A 22,249-nucleotide genomic window follows, 5' to 3' on the forward strand; every position below is an offset into this window, starting at 1 on the left:
ATGAATACCTATGTAGATCTTATTTATTTATCAAACAAGCATAGAAGTTATTGAATTTTAATCATCTGTTTAAAAGTTTCAGTTATTTATTTTTCATTGGTAGTCTAATATCATAAATTTAGTAAACTAAGGCCCAATGTGTAACATATAATTCGGAGTTCAACATATATTTAAATTAATGTCTATGTATGACACAATATTTATTTACTAGCTTCTTTTCAAAGGCACTAATGCATGTTAGTAGTTTCCTAAAGTTTCAGAGGAAAATGTACAGCAATTGCAATTGAAAACGGATAACGTGGAAATTTGTGACCTGTAAAAGCAAAAGAAAAAGTTTCATATCGAAATTTTCATTCCAGTGATTGGTTTTTCATTTCTACACAAAATTTAACTTTGAATTGAAGCAAGAGATCAACGATTCGATCGCATGAAGTTTGTTAGTTCGCAAGGAAAACACGGGAACTGCCTCCATAAACCCCCATGCAACTTGATCATGGCGATCGCCCTCTCTTTGGTCGATGATCCTCCAGCAGCATGCAACAGAGTCACCATTTTGCTCACCGCCCCGACCACCACCATCTCCTCCGCCACCTTCCCCGCCGCTGAGAAGCTACTCACCAGCCACAGCACCTTCACTCCCAGCTTGGTCGCCGTCTCCGAAACACGCAGCAACTTCTTTGTGACCGCCGCCACGCCCAGTCCGTGCTCCGCGAATGCCGCCCGCCCCTCCGGCAGCTCGCACAGTCGCTTCAGCAGCAGTAGGGCCCGCTCGCAGCTTCGCCGGCCGGCCTCCGGTAGGAGCTCCACCAGCACGCGCACCGCGCCGGCCTCGACCGCGCGAGAGCGGCTCCGCCGCGAGCGCACCGCCAGCTCGAGGAGCAAGTCCAGAGAGCAGAGGCTCAGCTTGGTCGAAGAGGAGATCTCGTCGGAGAGAAGCTCCAGCAGCGCCGTGAAAAGATCTAATTCCTGGTCGGTGGGGATCCAATGATCCCTATTCACTTTCGAGATCTTGACTAAGATCGACATGGCGTCGACACGGGCGTCGGCGCTTCCACTTTGGAGGACGGCCATGATGGGCCTCAAGTGCTCCGGCTTCACTACAACGTCGACAGTGGCTTTGTCCGACAGGGGAAGCAGCGCGAGGACGCCGAAGGCCTCCTCGCAGGCGCCGAATCCAACGAAGTCGGCGCTGTTCACTATCTCCGCGATGACGCACTCGAGCACCTTCGACGACACATTGACATCGTCGAGGAGATTTGCGTCGCCGGCGAGAACAGAGCGGAGCTCTTTGAGGCGGGCGGACTTGAAGGGGCCGGTACGTATGCTGCAGAGCAGAGCCTCGACTTGGTCAACTTTCCGGCGATGGGAGAAGGGAGTAGGAGGAGGAGGAGGAGGAGGAGGAGGGGAAGGGAAGGAGGCGACGAAGGAGGAGATGAGGCGGCTGACGGTGTGGTTGGGCGTGAGGTGGAAGGAGGGGAGGCGTTGCATGGTGGCGGGGCATGTGAACTTATTGTAGACGAAGAGCCATTTCTCGATGTTCTTGCGCTCGTAGGTGACGCCGGTGGCTACGGTGACGGGATCGCGCATGAGCTCCATGGAGATGGGGCAGAGGAAGAAGTGAGGAACCCCTCCTCCCTCAGCCGCCATCGCCGCCGCCGCCGCCGCTTCTTCTTCTTCCATGGCTAGTTTTCCTTTCCTTTCTGAGTGATTTAATGGCTTCTTTCACGTTAACTAGTACTTAACGTGATGCCGTTGGTTTGTGCATGAGCATGGACGTGAACCGTGTGAGAACCGAGAAGGGGAAAGAATTCACAGGTTGTTCTATCTACGGACGTTTCCACGACAAATTTACAATCCAACCCCTCAGAAATTTTGATATTTTTTTGTACTATATATTATTTACATGTATTAACAAGGTCCAAAGATTCAAAATTTAAAGAGTACAAACTAAACTTAAACTTAAATTAAAATCACATATTAGCCCTCATACATTGTGTGATATATATTCTTGCAATAAGTCAATGGGCAAAGATTTAGAATTTAAAGATTTGAGGAGTTAACTGAAAAAGTCTCGATAGAGATAGCTTCTGTGGTGGTGTATCTTATATAAATATCTAAGATATTAAAGTCAAAGTCAATGGCCAAAGATGCTTGTAGATTTTTATACCATGGCAAGTACCAATGTGATCGCCATTGAATACATTCTTATATCTAATTATTCAAATAAGTGATCAGATGGTTGATTTACTATTCTAATTGCTTAGATTGGTTGGGCATGAAAAACATGCATTTTATTTTAAGGAATATCTTGTTAATTTGATACAGCAAAGCATCATTAACCATAATAAGAGTTTTTTTTTATTAATTTGATATATATATATATATATATAATAGAAATATTTAATATTCATGTAAAAAAAAAAGTAGTGCGTGCGTGCCGTGGAGTTGCCAAAGGTGATAGACTAAAATGTCATTTTGATGATTCTTTGTTTAAATAAATAATATTCTTTCAAATTGTCAATGGAAAAAATGGTACTTTTTCAGAAGAAAAATCAATGTATCTGGAAGAAAAATCAGTATACTTGCAATTTTCTAATTTGCAAGAACTTGTTAATTAATTAGTTTGGCCAATGATCGCTAACAAGTGGATAGGTCAATCTTGATTAAGCTGGGCATTTAGTATTAGAAATTAAAACAGTACAGTTATAATCATCCATTGAATAAGCAAACTGAAGTCATAGATGTGCATGCATCGGACTTTGAATTAGTCACTAGTTGGCTTCATTAGCGTTGCTTAATTTCCCAAAAGTCTACTTTATTGTATTATTTTAGATGATTAATTATCTAATTAATCCAACATGTCTGTCTACTGGAAATGGATTAGCTTAGAAAATAATTATTCGTATATATACATTAAAAAAATTTGATCTAAGCCTTCTTCCAAGACTTTTTAACATGAACTCATGGCATGTTCACCTTGACCAAATTGGAAATGAAAATGTATTTGCAACTAGCAATTGATATCATAAATCAATCTATTTGTTTGAAATTTAACACCAAAGAAGTGATGTTTATGCATTACATCAATGAAAAAATGTGTTGGAGGAATTCTAGAACTACAAGGGTTGCATTTAATTTAGTAAGTTTACAATCATTTAAAAGAATCATAAATTACAAGTGTCACTATCCTCCTTGATTAAAAAACAATTATTTGTAAAATTTTAAGGTAACTAAGTGAAGAAGTAAATGGACAAGATAAGTTCTATGATGTTGGCTCAGTTCAAATTCATTAGCAAGAGCAATTGCAATAAGCAAGCTAAGTAGAACTTCATCATCTTCCTCTCGAGAAGATACTTGGGTCGTAAATTTAAGAGCGAAGTGACCTCTTCTCGATAGGCAGGCGATACAAGTACAAATAGGATGAAGCATATGAATCCAAAGTTGATAATACATGCTATTATTATTCTCAAATTAAATTTATACATAATGCATTCTTTCAGAAGGAGCTGGTCCAAGAGTAATATGAATCCAAAGTTGATAATACATGCTATTATTATTCTCAAATTAAATTTATACATAATGCATTCTTTCAGAAGGAGCTGGTCCAAGAGTAACTTCTAAATAGTTTCTCCTGCCATTTTTAATATTATCTTTCATCTGCAATTACATTACGGTCACCAGAGTGTTATCTTCCTGCAACCACAAGTTGTCTTCTTCTTCTTCACTCGCCTGCCTACAAATTGGAGGTGATCTCATCACACTGAAAACATCACCACCTGTAATTATATATATATATAAAAGTTTAGATGGAAGTAAATGACTTGTCATAAAGACATGTGAATTTGAATAACCATAATAATAATAATTAATACCACTGCATGATATATCAATGAACTCTGTTGAATTCCAACCCTGAAAAGTGATGTCTTCCCAAGTATTATACATTTCCATGAAATGCACAGGACTTGGAAACGGTGACAAACATTCATAAGCTTCCTCTGTGTGGTTCATCTCCAAAGGGACTGAGGTTGTCTATAAGTACATAAACAAGTTTGTAACAATTACACACTGCAGGAATGAACAAGTTCTAAAATTTGCAAATAGTTAAGAAAATTAACATAATGTTATACCTTTGATGCATCTGAAATGATGCCCATCTCACTAGTTTGTGGCAGACTAGGATGTAGCTCAACAGATTCAGGAGAGGTGATGGTCGACGAACCACTGCTTCCGTTGAGCAATTCAAGGGACAAATTTTCATCCGTGTCATTTAAGAAATTGTCGTAGTCCCTTTTGCGGCTTGATGAAGCAATCAAGTTCCTTTGTGCTTTGGATTCTCCATTTGGGTCACCACTTTTCAACCAATTTGCATTTCTTTTGACTACATGGCACAGGGCAAAAGCACCCTAAAATATAGCAACTACAATTAGTTTCATAATGCAATGACAAAATTTTTGCTCCTTTTAATTATATTTATAGGTGCCAACTAAGATTTAAAGTTTTTACTAGGAAATTTGAGGATCCATGGAAAAGATCTTCGCAAAGACGGTACTCGTGCATTATCCAATCAGTTCGTTCTCCCCCGGGTGCTCGTCCAACGTAGAAAACTAGAGTTTTCCTCAGTCCAAACACTGCACACTCGCACTCAATTTTTCGATCTTTTCCGGTAGCTTTCCAATACCCTGAAACTGTGGCTCTGTTTGTGCGGGAGCCGTTTGGATATTTGCGATCTCGTGGGCAAAAGAAGAACCATTCCATGTCTCGTTTTGGAAGAAAGGATTTTTCTGAAAACATAGACATTGTAAAAATAGTTAAATCATTATTTTTTTTAGGAGTTTAATTGACTCCAAGGAATTCCAACCCTGAAAAGTGATGTCTTCCCAAGTATTATACATTTCCATGCAATGCACAGGACTTGGAAACGGTGACAAACATTCATAAGCTTCCTCTGTGTGGTTCATCTCCAAAGGCACTGAGGTTGTCTATAAGTACATAAACAAGTTCATAACAATTACACACAGGAATGAACAAGTTCTAAAATTTGAAAATAGTTAAGAAAATTAACATAATGTTATACCTTTGGTGCATCTGAAATGTTGCCCATATCACTAGTTTGTGGCAGACTAGGATGTAGCTCAGCAGATTCAGAAGAGGTGATGGTCGAAGAACCACTGCTTCCGTTGAGCAATTCAAGGGACAAATTTTCATCCGTGTCATTTAAGAAATTGTCGTAGTCCCTTTTGCGGCTTGATGAAGCAATCAAGTTCCTTTGTGCTTTGGATTCTCCATTTGGGTCACCACTTTTCAACCAATTTGCATTTCTTTTGACTACATGGCACAGGGCAAAAGCACCCTAAAATATAGCAACTACAATTAGTTTCATAATGCAATGACAATTTTTGCTCCTTTTAATTATATTTATAGGTGCCAATTAAGATTTAAAGTTTTTACTAGGAAATTTGAGGATCCATGGAAAAGATCTTCGCAAAGACGGTACTCGTGCATTATCCAATCAGTTCGTTCTCCCCCGGGTGCTCGTCCAACGTAGAACACTAGAGTTTTCCTCAGTCCAAATACTGCACACTCACACTCAATTTTTCGATCTTTTCCGGTAGCTTTCCAATATCCTGAAACTGTGGCTCTGTTTGTGCGGGAGCCGTTTGGATATTTGCGATCTCGTGGGCAAAAGAAGAACCATTCCATGTCTCGTTTTGGAAGAAAGGATTTTTCTGAAAACATAGACATTGTAAAAATAGTTAAATCATTATTTTTTTTAGGAGTTTAATTGACTCCAAGGCAATCACACAAGCAGCTTGGCATTTCTGACTTTACAGCATTATTCAAACATGTTGATGTTGCATGTTCTAATTTTTTGACAAAACAATGTAGTGAAGTCTAATCAATTCAATGGCTTGTTTAGAAAAAAAAAAAGATTAGATGCTTACATAAAGTGGGCCTTTTGTTCTAGGATAGCATGCACATTATGATTTGATTAAAAAGTTAAAGAAGCAATTCTCCTACACATATTGAAAAGAAATTAAGCACAAGGACAAAAAAAATTACATTATTATTATGAAGATTTTCTAGCCAGCAACAATTTAAATTAGCATTTCTGTTTCAGAGAATACTTGTCAATTTAAACATATGAAGCAATGTAGCAAAAACTGTGTAATACAAAATATAAAAATATTTTGGGATTAATATGCAGTCAATGAAACTCATGTTCTCTGCATTCTGCTACAAAGACCTAATGACAACAAGTAATCAACAAAGAAGGCATGAAATTACCAGGTAGTTCCCAGGGATCAAACTTGTATAAATCAATCACTGGAATAACCTCAAGTTCAATATTTAACCCATCAATCTTCCTCTTCAGATAGTACCCTACCAACTCTTCATCTGTAGGGTGGAATCGGAAACCAGGTGGCAACATGGCATCCAGTTTTTGCACCTTATGGTCACTAAAATTTCAATTGATGCAATAAATAGCTCTTCAAAATATCAAGCAGTGAGAAAATAAAAGGAGAAATGAACTCATGAGAGCTGCATCTCTCCCTTCACAGCACAACTATTAAAAGTGTGGAATATCCAGAAATGGTAACCTTTTTCTAGATAATAGTTCCAAAGAATAGGAGCCTTGCAGGCCGAGATCATAATTCTCATGAAACTCAGTTGTAAATTGAGAATTTTGCAAAGCAGACGAGTAATTTTTTGTCTGAAAAGCTGAAGAGAGAGAAAAATAGTCAAGCTTGAGAAAGAGTAGCAAAGGGTTGAGATGTGAAATGAAGTTGCTGATGGATGTTCAAAGTTGGAATTATGGAAATTGGGAAAACCAAGAACAAGCAAGGATTTGAGGTGCACAATGGAGATCGAGCTAATAATTTTTCAAAAGGTTGAAGAAAAGAGGTAAAGATTGAGAGGAACAGAACTTGCAAGGATTTCAAATATGCAATGCAAGTAATGATGGAAGTCTTAAGCTTGGACTTTGGAAGTAGAAACCAGGAATTGGAATCAAATTGTGGAAGAACAGGCGTGAGATGAGTAATTTATAGAGTAAGAAGGGAGTGTGAAGCAAGCAAAGGTCAGATGTCTGCATGAAGTTATTCTAAAACTTCCAAAGGATGTGGACCCTGCCATCACAGAGATTATTCATATCTGAATTTGAATTCATCCCAGAAAGTATTTAGTTAACCAATAGAAACAGAACCTAATTATACTTTGAATTTAATGGCTAAATTATGCCTATGTTAGAGTGTCCAAAAGCTCAAATTTTACCCTTTTTTACTTGTTGCAAAAAAGGTTGCATTAACTTTGTTAAAGGGCAGCCCGGTGCACGAAGCTCCAATCATGCGGGGTCATGGGGAAGGATCTATTATATGAAGTCTTATCCTGTTTTTTGCAAGAGGTTGTTTCCAGAATTCAAGTCCATGACCTTTTGGTCACAAAGTAACAGCTTTACCGTTGCGGCAAGGCTCCTCTTCTTGCATTAACTTTGTTATCAAAGAATCTAAAGCATGCAGAATATTGACTCAATGCATACGCAGAAGGTCACCACAAGAAGTAGCATGTTCTTGCCAAGAATGTAAGTGCTATGTCACTGTTAGGGATGTCAAGACAGCCTCCTAGCCATTATATGACCATATTGAACTATCTATTTGCCCATTGCAACTTGGATTTATTTTTAGATCCAATATTGAATCGATTTTGCTGAATCAGTTCATAAGCTCTATATATCATAGAGTGTAAACCATCACATTAGGTTGTCCATGATTAAAGTGGAGAAGATTTCATCATGCTGTGGATATGAGAGAGAATATTGATTGAATCATGTAAATTTTATGTTTGATATTTATTTTTTTGTTCTTTTTCTTTACATTTGTTCTTGTTATCATCCCTCACCACTCTGCCAAGAAAACTATTCCTCTCCTATCATCCACAACATGGTTTTCAACTTTGTACTTGCATTCTCCAGCAGGTGTTGTCTTTATACTCGATCAATACAAGAATCTGCATGAGAATTTAACTAATTCAAGTAGTCCAAAAACGCATACAAGAAATACTGTAAAGTAGTTGATCAATGCTTCAAGATTTGAGTATGTGAATTGAATGTTGACATGTTGTGCATTAGGTAAAGTCATCTATATTTTTCAAACACTTGGGGCCAAACTATAGAAATTTGAAGTCTATGTTTCAACATCATGATCTAATTGGAAAAATGCACTAGAAGAGGTCTTTCCTCTTTGACATCACTCATACATATTCCACCCTTTTTCATTTCATGAAAAAGAAAAACTTACAGAAAAGTGGAGACTTCCAAGTGCTTTTTCTCTGTGACGCAAGTGAAAAAAAAAAATATATCCATGCTTCTTGAAGGCATATGAACAAACAGTGAGCAGCAAAGGCAAAGAAGTGAGCACTCTTTTGCAATGTTTCCCTATCAATGATGAGGTATAGTCCCTTTCTTCCATTGGTTGCCCCTAAATGGAAATAGTCAGATGATGGTTACATGTATATTAAGACTTCTAACTTGCACATGCTAGTGAACTGTTTTGAAGAAAAAATTGCCAAAGATAAATAAAAAAAAAAGTGATGTGGAAAAACTTTGTTTGAATCATATATGTCCAACCATGAATTGTTCAATATTAGTGTAAATGAGTCTAAGCATTGAACATAATGTTGATTTTCGAATCACACGATGGCATAACAAGTATCAAGCACATCTCCATCCAAATATAAATTGGAAGAACCTTAGCTACACAAAGCTGGCTATCAAACTTGGTTTAAACAAATAATAGCGCAGCCGAAAGAGACAAACACAAAGAAGTCAATCACCACACGGCCATATATTCTTCTGGTCACTAATAAACAACAAGGACCATTGAAACTTTTACCTGGAAAGTAAGGCGAGCGAAGCCGAGAAAAAATTAACGGAGATAGCTAGGAAGAAGCGATAAGGGGATTCAGCGTCATCTTTTTGCGCACTTTCGGCCACTTTGTTCCTTTCTCCGATTGATCACCAACGATGCAGAGCACACCATCCTATAATTATAATAATAATAATAATAATAATAATAATAATAATTAAGAATTTAAATCTAAAACATGATGCAAAATTTAACTTTCATTTAGGAAAGTGTTGGGACATGGATGTCCACATATCTAGATATTTTGTTCTTGGGCTCTCTCCAAAAAATTTCATGCCAATAGATATCATGCATCCTTTTAATCTCATGATTTTTCCCTTAAACGAAATATCACAATTACTCTCATGATCCGGGTCTCCTGCGAGCATCTTGTCACACTGACCTGCTCTAGGCATCCGTACCTGGTCACCTTACCTACTCCGGGTCTCCCTGCGAGCATCCGGTTATCTGACATACTCGTCTCCCCGCAAGCATCTGGTCACCCTGACCTGCTATAGGACTCCCTGCGAGTATCCGGTCACCCTGACCTGCTTCAGGGCCTTTCCCACAAACCTGCTTCAGGCTCACTCTCAACTTCGTTCAAGGCCACCCCGCATGACATCTGGTTCGGATCATGGCTTTGATATCAATTGTTGTGCTCAAATGAGAGGGCAACACCTCTCAACCTCTAAACCGCGGAAGAAGATGAAGAGATAAAAGAGATCGCGCGGAGCAACAAGACAAAGACGCACAAAAGGAGAGCAAACACGAGGAAAGAGAAGAAGAAAAAAAAGTTGACAAATTGAAGAGACTACTGAGCAAGAAATTTGATATGAAAGATTTGGGAGAAGCCAAGAAGATTCTTTGGATGGAGATTCACAAGGATAAAGTTGCAGGGAGATTATGGTTGTCTCAACGTAGCTATGTGGAGAAGGTGTTGGATAAGTTCAACATAAACAATACAAAGTCGGTGAGCACACCCCTAGCGCATCACTTCAAGTTATCCAGTACACAGTGTCCAAAGACGGATGACGAGATCCAAGAGATGTTAAAGGTTCCTTATGTTAGTGCAGTTGGTTATCTGATGTATGTCATAGTTTGCACGAGACCAGACTTGGCGCAAGCAATTAGTATGATAAGCAAGTTTCTCTCAAATCCTGGTCGATCACATTAGGATGCAATGAAATGGATTTTTAAATACTTGAGAAATACAACTGATTATGGCATCATGTTCAGTTGACAACCGGAAGATCCTTCAGTTACTGGGTACGTCGATGCGGACTATGTAAGAGATTTAGATAATAGGAGGTCTACTACAGGATACGTGTTCACTATGGCAAGAAGACCTATTTGTTGGAAATCTATAATTCAATCTATTGTTGCATTGTCTACTACGGAGTCCAAGTACATGGCAGCAGCTGAAACAACGAAAGAAGCTTTATGGCTTACAGGGTTGGTCAGAGAACTGGGTGTTCAGCAAGGTGGAGTCAAGTTGTTATGCGATAGCCAGAGTGCTATCTATTTAGCGAAAAATCAAGTGTATCATGCGAGGACCAAGCACATTGATGTGAGGTTTCACAAGATGAGAAAGTTGATTGCTTCTGGAGAAATTCAACTTGAGAAGGTTCACACTACAGACAATGCTGTAGATATACTGACAAAGCTAGTGACTACATAGAGGTTTAAGCATTGCTTGAACTCGATCCATATCTCTAAATGCTAGAGGAAGGAAGCCCAGACCCAAAGATCCAGATGAAGTTTTATTCAGATACTCGTGTTCTTCGAAAGGTGAATATTCGTCAATGTGGAGATTGTTGACGGGTGACCCATATTTGGATGAAGGTTAATATGAGATGTTATGAAAGAAAAATCTATTAAGATTTTTCGTAATAAAATTTTGTTAAGATTTTATATAATAGAATTTTGTTATGATTTTTCATAACAAAATTATGTTACTATTTTACTGGGTCTAGGGTTTAGCATTATTTATAGGGATCATTGTAAGTCTATTGTACAACAACAAACACAAAAATCATTAGATGTGATTCTCTTGTGTAGAGAGAATTCTAATAAATCTTCGATCGTTTTTGTAGAGTAGGTACGTCGTCGAACTACGGTAACTCTTTTTATTTCTCTTATTCTCCTTCCTCGTGTTTGTTCTCCTTTTGTGCGTCTTTGTCTTATTGATTTACGTGATATTTTTTCTCTCTTCCTCATTTTCCGTTTCCTCTTTTTCTGTGGTTTAGAAGTTGAGAGGTGTTACCCTCTCCTTTGGGCATAACAGAAAGTTTGTGGTTTTAAGATTTTTCTCATTACAAACAATGCTTCCTTTTTATTTCTCGAAATTTTGAAATATTTTCTTCATTCAAAAGAGAAACAGAGTTATCAAGCAGCAAATGTTTTTTTTTTAAATTTTCTTTTGAAATTATTATTGAATTGAAGGGATCTAATAATAACTTGAGTTTAAGATACCATGCAGACGATTGAATAAAATTGATATGGATTGAAAAGCTGAGAGCAAGTGAAATTATTGAATGGAATTCGAAGAGAAAAAAATACTGAAAAGTTTCGGATATTTTATTAATTATCTCTTTGTTTTTATTCGGCAATGGAGTCAATCTTTTAATGAGGTGTTTTACTTAGTTGAGTATTTGTTTTTTTTAATATTTTTTTGGTTGAGTATTTGGTTAAAAACGAAATCCAACCCATTAATCAAAATTAAATAAATAAATTTTTAAAATTTAATTAAATCGATCAAAATTTTTAATAAATAAATCAAATTAATAAAATGTCAATTAATTATGACGGAAACCTATTAATTAAAATTTTCAACAATGTATTAATTTTTCATTTTATTTTATTTTATTTTATTTTATTTTATTGGATAAAAAATTTTAAAATCAAAATTGAACGGAATTAAATATAATCGATTTTTTTAAAAATTAAAATTCTAAAATAACCTAATCAAATTTTTATATTCAATCAAATAATTTATTTAATTGAATTGAGCTTGAGTACATCGTATCAACCTTTCTAAACACAAAATTTACATTAAATTTTATATTTTAAGTAAAAAAATATTTACTTTAATTATTATATTTATTGCTTTAGCACAAGGATAAATTTTTATCATGTGATTAAAAGATCACGATTTCAAATCTTGAAAACAGGCACTTGTAAAAAGATAAGATTGCGTAAAATGGATCCTTTCCCCATGATAGAAACTTCGTGCACCACACTGTCCTTTTTAAAATTATATTTATTTCTTAAATTTAAATTTTATGAATAATATCTCTATAAATTTAGAGTATGAAATTCATTTCTTAAATATTAAAATATTATTTAATTGAAAAAAAATGCCTACGGTTTTTTTTTAAAAGAAAGAATGGAACATCCATTGGATCGTTTTAGAAACGGTGGCACTAATTTGAGTTTTGCAAAATTTCTATAAAACACAAATTGCATTCCAAAAACAAGCATGAATCTTAATTTATCCATAAAAACAAAATTTGTAGCTGTATCAGTATGACTCTAACATAGAGCTCTTTAACTCTCTGCTATCGGAATGGCAATATATACACGTTAATGATAAAGATAAATGCAAATCTGACTAACGAACTCAATTTGTACTCGATCATACATTCTTACATTTCTTCCGTCCAAAATAGTAAACTTCAATGGCACATAAACTGCCTTTTATCATCACTCAACTATCTTCCATAAGGATTACTGGCACTGCTACCATGTCGATGGCCATCAGTTTTACTCATCTTCTTTCTGAACTTAGGTGCACTACTATGCAAATTTAGCTTCACCTTTGGTGGAGAACTAAAGCAAAAGGATGAAGCCACATCCTGTTGCAGAATGCAAACGTCTCAAAATTAAAGTGCAAAGGGTCACAAGTTATGGTAACAAGACTTGAATGAGCAGAATCAGAAGGTTGTATGTCAAATGAGCTGATAGGCCATACCTTGAGATTGAGGCGGTGGGCATCAAAAACATTCTTCATTGAATGTGAATTATAGGCTAAGATGTAGGACCTATAGGCATCCTTGGCTGATTGGCACAGGTGGTAGTTTTCTCCGACTATGGTCTCCTGCAAGCCTTCCAAAAGTTAAGTTGAAGAACAAATATGAGACTTCGATGGGATGTTCACAAAAGTGTATTACCAGATGAGGTTGAAGATTCGAGATCTTATTTTCATTAAACTCAACCTCTTTGACAGGTACCTTTGCTTCCTGTCAAGTGTGTAAATAACACAAATTAGCTTGACACACTTGTAAAACCTTTAAAAATAAACATTTGTGGAGCAAATTATACCTTCAAATAGAGTAGGAATTGCAACTCTTCGGGCAACAGAAAAAGCAAAGCATTGCCTTTGCCACCTTCCCCACGAGCTGTCCGACCAACCCTGTGAATGTATTCCTGAAAATTGATGAAAATTCAGAACTGCCTGCCAAACCAGAAGACGGATGGAAGTAAATGCAATTTGCACATACACACCTTTGGTTCATCAGGAGGATCATATTGCACAATCCAGTCCTACCCACACAAAAAAGACTAAGCGTCTGGATTAAGTAACGGATAACCAGAGATGGAGAAGTGAAATTTAACTCACCACAGCAGGAATATCAAGCCCACGGGCAGCAACATCGGTGCAGAGCAGGACACCCTTTTCTGCTTTGCAAAAGTCAAAAAATGTAGTAGTCCGCTTTTGCTGCTTTTGTTTTCCATGGATGTCGAGACAATCAATTTGTAAGTATCTGAGGAGCTCTGTATGGTACTTAACCGAGTTGCAGGAGGAGAAAAAGACCATTATCTTTTTTGAAAGATTTTGCTTAAGGAAATCATACAAGACCAGAAACCTTTTGTTACTGGGGACAACACAATACCCCTGCTGCAACCCTTTGACGGTTACCTGAAATGGGTGGACATTATCAATATCATTAATACAAAAACAATGTTGGACAAATCTGGAACTCACCTTTGACCTTCCATCATCGACACCAACATATATTGGCTTATCTTTAAATGACAAGCTTGCAAAGTCTTCAACCTGCATATTGCTTATTATTTATCAAGTGAAACCATAAACAAAATTGATACGTCACCATAAAACAAACCTGCTTTGTTTGGGTAGCAGTAAATAGAGCAGTTTGTCTTGCCTGCATATTAATGAATTCTATAAGACGCCAAGAGTTTAAAGAAATGGACATGAAGCATTGTAAAAGGAAATTTTCAATTCCAAAATAAAAATTAACAGTGTTAGTAAAGTCCAGGCTACGAGCATGATTTTTAGTCAGACATCAAACAAAACTGAACCATTTCAAGTACAATAGAATATAAGGAGAGACCACTATTACTCAAATATCTTCAAATGGAGGGCTGTGATCCAAGTAGCTAGTCACATAAGCCTGGGCTACTGCAAAAGAGGTCAGTGACCCAACACAATTTGAAGAGTATATCCTTAGCAGTACTAAATTCAAGTTTAGTTAGATGGTCTCTCCGTCTTAATTTACAGATGACCCTCGTGCAAACAAAAAACCAAGGGGCTTCAGTTAAAACTAAAAGCTAAGAGCCCTCATAGCATATATAGCAAAAGAGGTGGTAGAATTACTAAACAAAATAAAAACTTTTGTTCATCAAATGTTACTACGGTGTTGGCATCAGGAAAACTCAGAATGAAAATCGAATAAATAAAATTCATGAAGGATAAAGATAAATCATTCAAAGATGCCCATAGCTAACCACATATCTATTTGGGATATAATCTTCTAAGAAAGAAACTGTTCAATGGTTTTCAACACGGTCATACTAGATGAAATGTATGGACACTACAGCTGCTTCTAGTATGAGCATAAGGTTTCTAGAGGCAAGAGTAAATGTAATAGAAGAAGTATGAAATTTCACTGAGATGGGATAGACAAAATGTGATTGATGACATAGTTGCCAGTATAGTATTTGACACTGAAATCAACAGGAAAATTGAGCATGAAAGAATTCACAATAAGCATGCTATGGTTGAGCCAGAATAGATACCCAATAGACCCTGGAATCACTTTCCAGATCCTCTCTGGCTGAAAGAATGGACAATATATTCGGAGTGAAGTTGTTGGTGAATGGAAAAGAGAGTAGGATCGTCTGGGCTCTCATTAAATATTATAAATTCATTTTCAAGTCTGGCTAAATTGCTGGTACATGATGACGAGAAATGACAGATTTGTTTGGTCCAAAAGACACACTCCAAGGTTTTCCATTTATAATTTCTATGATGCCTACTAAGCTATCTATGACCACACCCTTGAATACATACAACTGACATTGCAAACCATAAACAATGGGCACTCAGTATCATGATGCTTAAACAATCAGACAATTTTCCCCCTAAAATGCAGGTTTAAGGAATAATTTGGCAAACTGTTTCAACACAGTTCTCCATGATCTGATTGCAATGAATCTGAGTGAAGGAAAAGTTGCGCAGAGTTCCTGGAAAATTAAAATCTCAGGTGGTAGAAAGAAACTGCTACTCATATCCACCATATATCATGTGGCTGTAAGAGACAGGAGTGCTTGTAGAAACAAGTAAAGCTCCAAACAGCTTTATTTGAACTTTTTTGGCTGCTGCAGTAGAGTAAAAAATGTCCTGAACCTGTAGAGCATAAATACTAAGGGGATGACTCTCTCTCTCTCTCAACATTCCCGTACAGGATTGCTATTCTTTTTAATAGCTCAGCCACAGATCCTGACTATCCGTTTTGTGAAAAATTGCATGCACATCCAGTTTCCAATGAAATTTTATAATTTGAAAAAATTATATACACAGATAAAATGTAGCATACCGTTGGCAATTTCTTAAATATTTGCTTCATGTCTTCCTCAAAGTTTGCCTCCAATATTCGATCAGCTTCATCAATTATAAGAAACTGCATATGAGGAGCCAAGTACAAACTTAGCATCTCAACATTAAAAAAGAGCATATGAACAAATTAAAGTTCTTATATTAACACCAAACATCTGAAGAATGTCAATGTAGTAGCAAGCTGCAACAACTCCACAAACTAGTAAAAGAACATTTCCAAATAAGATATGCTTCTGAACTGCAGCAATAACTTAGCAAAAGCATAATAGAGGAATTGTTGCAGATGAGTCCACAAATATGTTAATAGATATCTCCAATTCATTGAGGTAAAAAAACATAATAATAACAATAAATAAAAAACTAAAAAACATAAAATAAAATTTAAAAAATGAGGAATGATTGGCCAACAGTGTTATGATCAAACAGGTGAGAAACATAAAATATCAGAACCCTACAAGCTACCAAACGACTCCTTCCAACATTGTCTTGTTAAGAATCATAAACCCAATGAATACTTTTAACCTAATCCTAAAACAACCTTTGCTCATGGAGTACATCAAAATATCTCTTCCTATACAGAAATTATGAGACTAATACTTAGCCAAACATCAATGCAAGCCACAAAAGACACTACAAACTGCTCACCATACAACAAAGTATATGTACAGTCATATGTCTGTTAAAACTCCAACCGAATCTTGTGAATAGATAGATGTATTTAAACACACACACGCACAGAGTAGTGAGAACATCCAATGGAAAGATACATATTCGTCAGGCCACTTCAAACTACAAACTCCTATTCAATTACCTATCCTTTATTGTGATACTTTCACTCCTCTTCCTGCCTTTTTTAAAATGACTACCAGCATAAATAAGTTAACCTCATGCAGTAATCTCATACAAAATCCAGAAAATCCAACGTAACACGGGTTGAATAATCAGTGAGATCAAGGATGAAAAAAAAAATCAAAATAGGAAATCAATCTCCTCAAACCATATGACAACTGAAGGTAAAGAAGCTTGGAAGCCTACAGAAATCAATTTCCAAATTGAGCTCCTTGCAGAAAATATCATTGGTTGAGGTATTGTTATCAAATATCAACCAGTACTTTATTTTTTTCAACCTTCTCATAGATGTATGATTTAGCATAAATTATCAGAAAGCAAAGCATTGAAAACAATAGAATGCTAGACAATCAAATTCACAGGAAACAAAAGAACTAGCTAGCTTTACAACTATGAACTATTTACCATTAAGTTTTTGTAGATAAATTCTTTGGTGTTTTGGAGATGATCCAAAAGTCTTCCTGGAGTAGCCACCAACAAATTTACTCCTTTAGCAAGACGCTCAGCTTCTTCCTTTCGTCCAGCCCCTCCAATAACCAAGCCAAGTTTTTGAGAATGGTACTTCATTAGATCTTTTGCAACAGCATGTGTCTGCAATGTGAACAATCTGTTAGCTAAAAGTTTCACTAAGTTCCAGTCAGCTAAACAAAATACACCAACAGAACTTCCAATGCATAAACTAGGAAATTCTAAATTCCTCATTAGCTTATTTTTAAAAGAGTTCAGGTATATTTAACTAAGAGGCTAAGAGCAACAACAGAGAATGAGACAAAATATCGTGGCTAAAAATAGCAGCATTAAAATTTCAAATATTCACATAAATTAAACAAATCAATAAGTTGTCTCTACTAGTAACATGGTCAACTGAAATTACAAAAGCCATAGTTTTGTTAAATATATATAAATAAAACTCAATGGAATATTTAGGACAAGAATCAGACAATCAATATAGTAAAAAGGGCATGTAGAATAACAAATAAAAGGTCTTACTTGAATGGCGAGTTCCCTGGTTGGACAGATAATAATGACCCCAGTCCCGTTCCGAGGCATAAAACAAATATGATGCAGCAATTCAACTGCAGGTATAAGGAAAGCAAGTGTTTTTCCTGATCCTGTCCTTGCTGCACCCATCAACTCCTTCCCAACCAAGAGTGGTGGGATAGCTCTGGATTGAATCTGCCATCATAATGTGAAACATTATAATCACTAAAACCCAAAACCATTGCTGCATCAGAAAAAAAAAATGTGGGCCCAAGGAAAATAGTCATGAAAGAGAGGCTAAAATAGAGACAAATATCATAAACCTAGTATTGGAAATGATCATTAAAAAGAGAACTGACCTGTGTCATGTGTTGGAAACCCATCTCTTGGATGGCCTTCATGGTTTGATTGGAAATCGGGAGATTAGAGAATGAGTCAGTAGTCAAGATCCCATGACTCTTTTTATTCTTTATCTTAGTAGCAGCAATAGTCCCCTTTGAACCTTCTACGACTTCGTCTCCATCACTCTCCACATGAACATCATGCTCCTCACTTGATTCTTTTGGAGACCTATCACCATTCCCATCTACTACTACTTTTTCCAACTGAGGTTCACCAACTTCGCCTTTGATAGCGTTCGTCTCTGCTTCGTAAGGGTCTGATCTGTTCTTACGTTTCTTGTTGAACTTCTTCCCCTGGTGAAGCTCATCTATAGAAGGCATGGAAATTGTTGTGTGATTGTAACTGGGAACACCTGTATTTATTCAAGGTGGTTGCACTGGCAGCCGCTTCTACTAACAGGTCTAATTTGCAAGTTCTGGAACCAAGTCAGCATTGACTTTGCAGACTGATGGTCGCCAATTGCAGAGAATAGAGCTGCTCAAATTTAGCAAAATGAAAGCAAAGGATTTAGTAGAACCAAATTTAGTAGAATGAAACCAAATTGAAAACAACTTTTTAAAGAATGTTTGAATCAAATAATTAAAATTTTCTACTCAGCTCAATTTTGACCCATTTGATTTTTTACTACTTCGATAGTTAGATTAAGCATAATATATTGTGAAGGTAACAAGGACTTGTTTAGAGGCATTTTTAAGCCGACTATGCTACAAGTAGATTTCAAAAGTTGATGCTTTGTTTCTGAAACTAATAAAGCAGACAGATAAGGATTTCAAAGAACATAACATTTTCTTAAGCATCCACAAGAAGATAGGTTATACATAACCCAACCCAAAGGCAATTTAACTGTTGCAATAAGGACAATAGAAAAGCTGCATTTGATTTGAGAAAATATACTATGAAAATATTCAGTAATGAAATATGAGAATGGTATATTAATACATTTGAATCAATAGTTATTAAATTTTCAACTATCTATTATCATTGCTTAATTCCTAGACTAGCAATCACTCGACCAGGAGTGTGGATGTCCTCTACAGCAGCAGAAGGCAGTGGTTGGAGAGGCAAATTAATAGATTGAGTCAAATGATGGAATAGTTAGGAAACTCAAACATCAAACACTAAAATCATAGATAATAAGTCAGGTTACCTCATTTTTATCCACTACCCAAGCCCACCCCCTTTGAATATACAAGTACATGAACTCACTAAAACCAAGCAAAAAGTAAGTACAAAAAGTTTAAAATCCACCCACTTAAATATAAGGGTAGGATACCCATGCCTAACTTAGGTAGTTCAGACAGAAGCTGGCACCTACCATACCCACTTCTAAGTGCCCTTTCAATAGTTATATTTCCTTAGCCCCCCTAAGTCAAGTGTTTTTTCAAAATGTTCCAATGTTCATAAGGGAGGAAAACCATGTTATATACTTTTTTTTTTTTTTTTAAACAATGGAATCAAATTGATAATGTAATTATGTAAATCAGAAAAAAAACAGCACTGGAAACAAAGAAAATAATCAGACACACTGATCATATTAATTCAATAAAACAATAGTAAGATTACGTTGATCGCCAACTATATTAATTAGGGGTGACAGAAAACACAATCCAATGGATATCTAATCCAACCCAATCCAATCCAACCTAGAAATTCAGAATATTTTAGTTTTGGTCAATAATGCAGTGTATTTGGACCTTGCATCAGATACAAATATCTAATTCAAATACTAATTACAAATATAATATACACAAGATTTTATTATCACTCCTTATTAGGAGTAATTACTCCCGTTTATTTATTTATGCTAAATGCTAATAAATTGTAATGCCATTAATAGTAATGAAAGAATACCATGAGAAGATTAGAAAAGTAAAAAATCCATGGTTTTAGTCTCGGAGACTCTATTGCATTGCATGACTAGTATAATTATATTTTATAAGTTTGGATATATAATTATACTGTATTAAGTCTTTTGATATCTTTAGTTATGGAATTTCAATTTATAATATTGAAATCAAATTGTTATTGTACTAAGCAAACCCAACCCTTTACCGTAAATGGTTTCGGTTACAATTTCAGGTCAATTTTTCATAATCTGAAAGACGTGAATTTGATCAAATTTTGATTGACAATCGGCCCATGTTCATCCATACTATTAATTCAGGAATACATACATACATACAGTTATTCTAAAATATTATATCAATTATCAAGCTCAAAAGGTGCTATAAAATGGTTCTCATCTGCAACCTAAACGCCTACAAAAAAGCGGTGAGTTGATACAAATAAAACTAAAAAGCTAATGCCACAAGTATGTAAAAGCAAGAGCAATGTTAAAACACAGTAATTGTTGCAGACACAACCAAGAAGCTCACAGAATATGTGATGCTTAAAACCACGTGCATTGTTTACTGATAAGTAGCTACAAACAAGCCAAAACAGAAGCATCGAAACTGGTTAGATTTTAGAGAAAATTATGTTGATGGAACTAATAGCACTGTTTTTGGCAGAGAGATCTCCGTTTTAGGGCAATTTTATATGTTAACTACAATCGCTAAAGATGATGAATTTATGAAAAAAAAAAATAATAAGGTCGATATTCTACCTTTTCTCGGTGAGCGTCGGCGGTTGAGCTTTAAACAGAAAAAAAATGGCGCAGAGATGGCGGAAGGAAGCTGCCTGGTGAGTCGCGGAGCCGAATCTGAGGAGAAGTGAGAGTGCCTACTTAGCCTCGTCGGAGAAGGTCGGATTAATGAGGCGGAATGGTGGTGTAGCGCCAATAGGGGAGTGCGTTGGAAAGAGGGAGGAACGAGACAAGGGGAGGCGCTGCCGCAGTCGAGCTAGGGTTCGGGTTCAAGAATCCGGGCTATTCGATTTGCCATATATATATATATGCGAGTCGCTCCCATGGCGGGCCGGGATACCCGTTTATAGTTAGTTGCAACTGCCCCTCGACTGGTCTTGTTTTATTAAAAATAAAAAATAAAATGTAGAAATTTCTAAAATTAAAAAATAAAAATATCTACGTAAAATTATAAAAAATACAGAATTATTGAAGAATAGAATTAAAAAATAAAATATAAAAACCAATAACTATTTTGTATTAACTTAATTGGGCAATTAACTATGATAAGAAATGAAAGCCTTTGCCAACGAAAAACTAATTATTATTATTATTTATGTAAAATTAAGGTTTAAAATTGAAAAATGCATGATTGTATTCATAAACATAAACATATGATTGATGGATGAGTTAACTTTATTGTCAATTTAATTATCAATAGTTGAATAACAACAAATATAATAAGGTGATGGAGAGCCTAAACGATAATAAATAAAAAAAAAATGTTAAAATGACCGTCAGAAATTTTTAGTACAACTATTCTAATGTTCAAATTAGATGATAAAAAGATAAGTACTAAGATTTTGATTTATATAGAGGTGTCTATCATTGAATTGTCAAAAAGGATTACTTTTTATAAGAAGATCAGATGTTATTTAATTTCTTAAATAATAATATACTTATTTATGTCGTTATTTTTTCTAAAAAAATCCAAGATTTGTATGATAATTTTATTCTTTTGCTAAAATGGTCTTTGTTGTCAAAAGGTTGGAAAGCTAAAGGAACAGTGACTCAAGAGTCGAGTATGAGGAAGCTAAAGAGTTGAAAGGCTTGAGAGTCGGAGGTCGGAAGCAGGGACGGATCTAGTGGAGAGGCGGCATCGGTGGTCGCTCCCCTTGTCGGCGATGAAACTCTTAGTATTATGAAGTTCCACCAGTGGAGATAGAGGACACTGCTCCTTATTTATCATGATCATCCTTTCATACTTAAATTTCTAGATCCGTCACTAGTCAGAAGGCTAAGGAACCAGAATGCACTAAACTTTTCTACGTTGAAATTAACTTAACAATGTTTATCAATCTTCTTTCCTACAGAATCTACTGATTATTTCCTGTATCAGTCCATGCGAAAATATTAATCCGTAATAAAATTAAAAACATTTTATTTGATTTAGAACTAGTAAAGCTATTGAATTGGCGAGCTTCGAAATATATGTTAAATGTATGTTTCAAAATTCCTGAGTACTTTTTTTATTATTTAAAAATAACATTAAAAATAATTGTCGTTTTGAAATATATGTCAAATAATCTCCTTACCTAAGACAGTAAACGAAATTAAACAGAGGTTATATTAATTTATTAGCAATTATTTCATGCATGCTTATGTAACAGAGGCAATCTTTTGCTTATAATT

At 35.9% G+C, this 22,249-nt stretch overlaps 3 protein-coding genes across 3 annotated transcripts; all 3 read right to left on the bottom strand.

Moving 5' to 3' along the window:
* Positions 1–96: 96 nt before the first annotated feature.
* On the bottom strand, positions 97–1,798 carry LOC122024858 (E3 ubiquitin-protein ligase PUB23-like). Its single transcript, XM_042583583.1, has one exon. The coding sequence runs from the start codon at positions 1,678–1,680 to the stop codon at positions 412–414; it is 1,269 nt and encodes a 422-aa protein (XP_042439517.1). The 5' UTR covers positions 1,681–1,798; the 3' UTR covers positions 97–411.
* A 1,865-nt stretch (positions 1,799–3,663) lies between these two features.
* Positions 3,664–9,018, bottom strand: LOC122025127 (NAC domain-containing protein 72-like). Its single transcript, XM_042583890.1, has 8 exons — positions 8,892–9,018; positions 8,298–8,477; positions 6,289–6,451; positions 5,452–5,729; positions 5,078–5,353; positions 4,852–4,982; positions 3,873–3,901; positions 3,664–3,776 (listed from the first exon to the last, which is right to left on the bottom strand). Exons 2-8 carry the CDS (start codon positions 8,466–8,468, stop codon positions 3,664–3,666), a joined length of 1,161 nt encoding a protein of 386 aa, XP_042439824.1. The 5' UTR covers positions 8,469–8,477; positions 8,892–9,018.
* Positions 9,019–12,367: 3,349 nt separating this feature from the next.
* On the bottom strand, positions 12,368–20,851 carry LOC122024220 (DEAD-box ATP-dependent RNA helicase 27-like). The gene is made up of 13 exons (XM_042582785.1): positions 20,600–20,851; positions 17,952–18,468; positions 17,602–17,787; positions 17,017–17,202; positions 15,743–15,826; positions 14,027–14,068; positions 13,888–13,959; positions 13,522–13,821; positions 13,407–13,445; positions 13,224–13,328; positions 13,073–13,141; positions 12,874–12,999; positions 12,368–12,757 (listed from the first exon to the last, which is right to left on the bottom strand). Exons 2-13 carry the CDS (start codon positions 18,312–18,314, stop codon positions 12,614–12,616), a joined length of 1,716 nt encoding a protein of 571 aa, XP_042438719.1. The 5' UTR covers positions 18,315–18,468; positions 20,600–20,851; the 3' UTR covers positions 12,368–12,613.
* Positions 20,852–22,249: the final 1,398 nt, after the last annotated feature.

Source organism: Zingiber officinale, chromosome 9B, assembly GCF_018446385.1.
Source record: "Zingiber officinale cultivar Zhangliang chromosome 9B, Zo_v1.1, whole genome shotgun sequence".
Classification (NCBI taxonomy): domain Eukaryota; kingdom Viridiplantae; phylum Streptophyta; class Magnoliopsida; order Zingiberales; family Zingiberaceae; genus Zingiber; species Zingiber officinale.

Coding starts and splice junctions, on each gene's coding strand:
- LOC122024858 (XM_042583583.1), bottom strand. CDS start 1,680: ATGGAAGAAGAAGAAGCGGCGGCGGCGGCGGCGATGGCGGCTGAGGGA.
- LOC122025127 (XM_042583890.1), bottom strand. CDS start 8,468: ATGGAAGAAAGGGACTATACCTCATCATTGATAGGGAAACATTGCAAA. Junction 6,452..8,297: donor TTGGAAGTCTCCACTTTTCT/GTAAGTTTTTCT, acceptor AGTGACCATAAG/GTGCAAAAACTGGATGCCAT. Junction 5,730..6,288: donor TGATCCCTGGGAACTACCTG/GTAATTTCATGC, acceptor CTATGTTTTCAG/AAAAATCCTTTCTTCCAAAA.
- LOC122024220 (XM_042582785.1), bottom strand. CDS start 18,314: ATGCCTTCTATAGATGAGCTTCACCAGGGGAAGAAGTTCAACAAGAAA. Junction 17,203..17,601: donor CCAGGGAACTCGCCATTCAA/GTAAGACCTTTT, acceptor TTCACATTGCAG/ACACATGCTGTTGCAAAAGA. Junction 14,069..15,742: donor TATTTAAGAAATTGCCAACG/GTATGCTACATT, acceptor ATTAATATGCAG/GCAAGACAAACTGCTCTATT.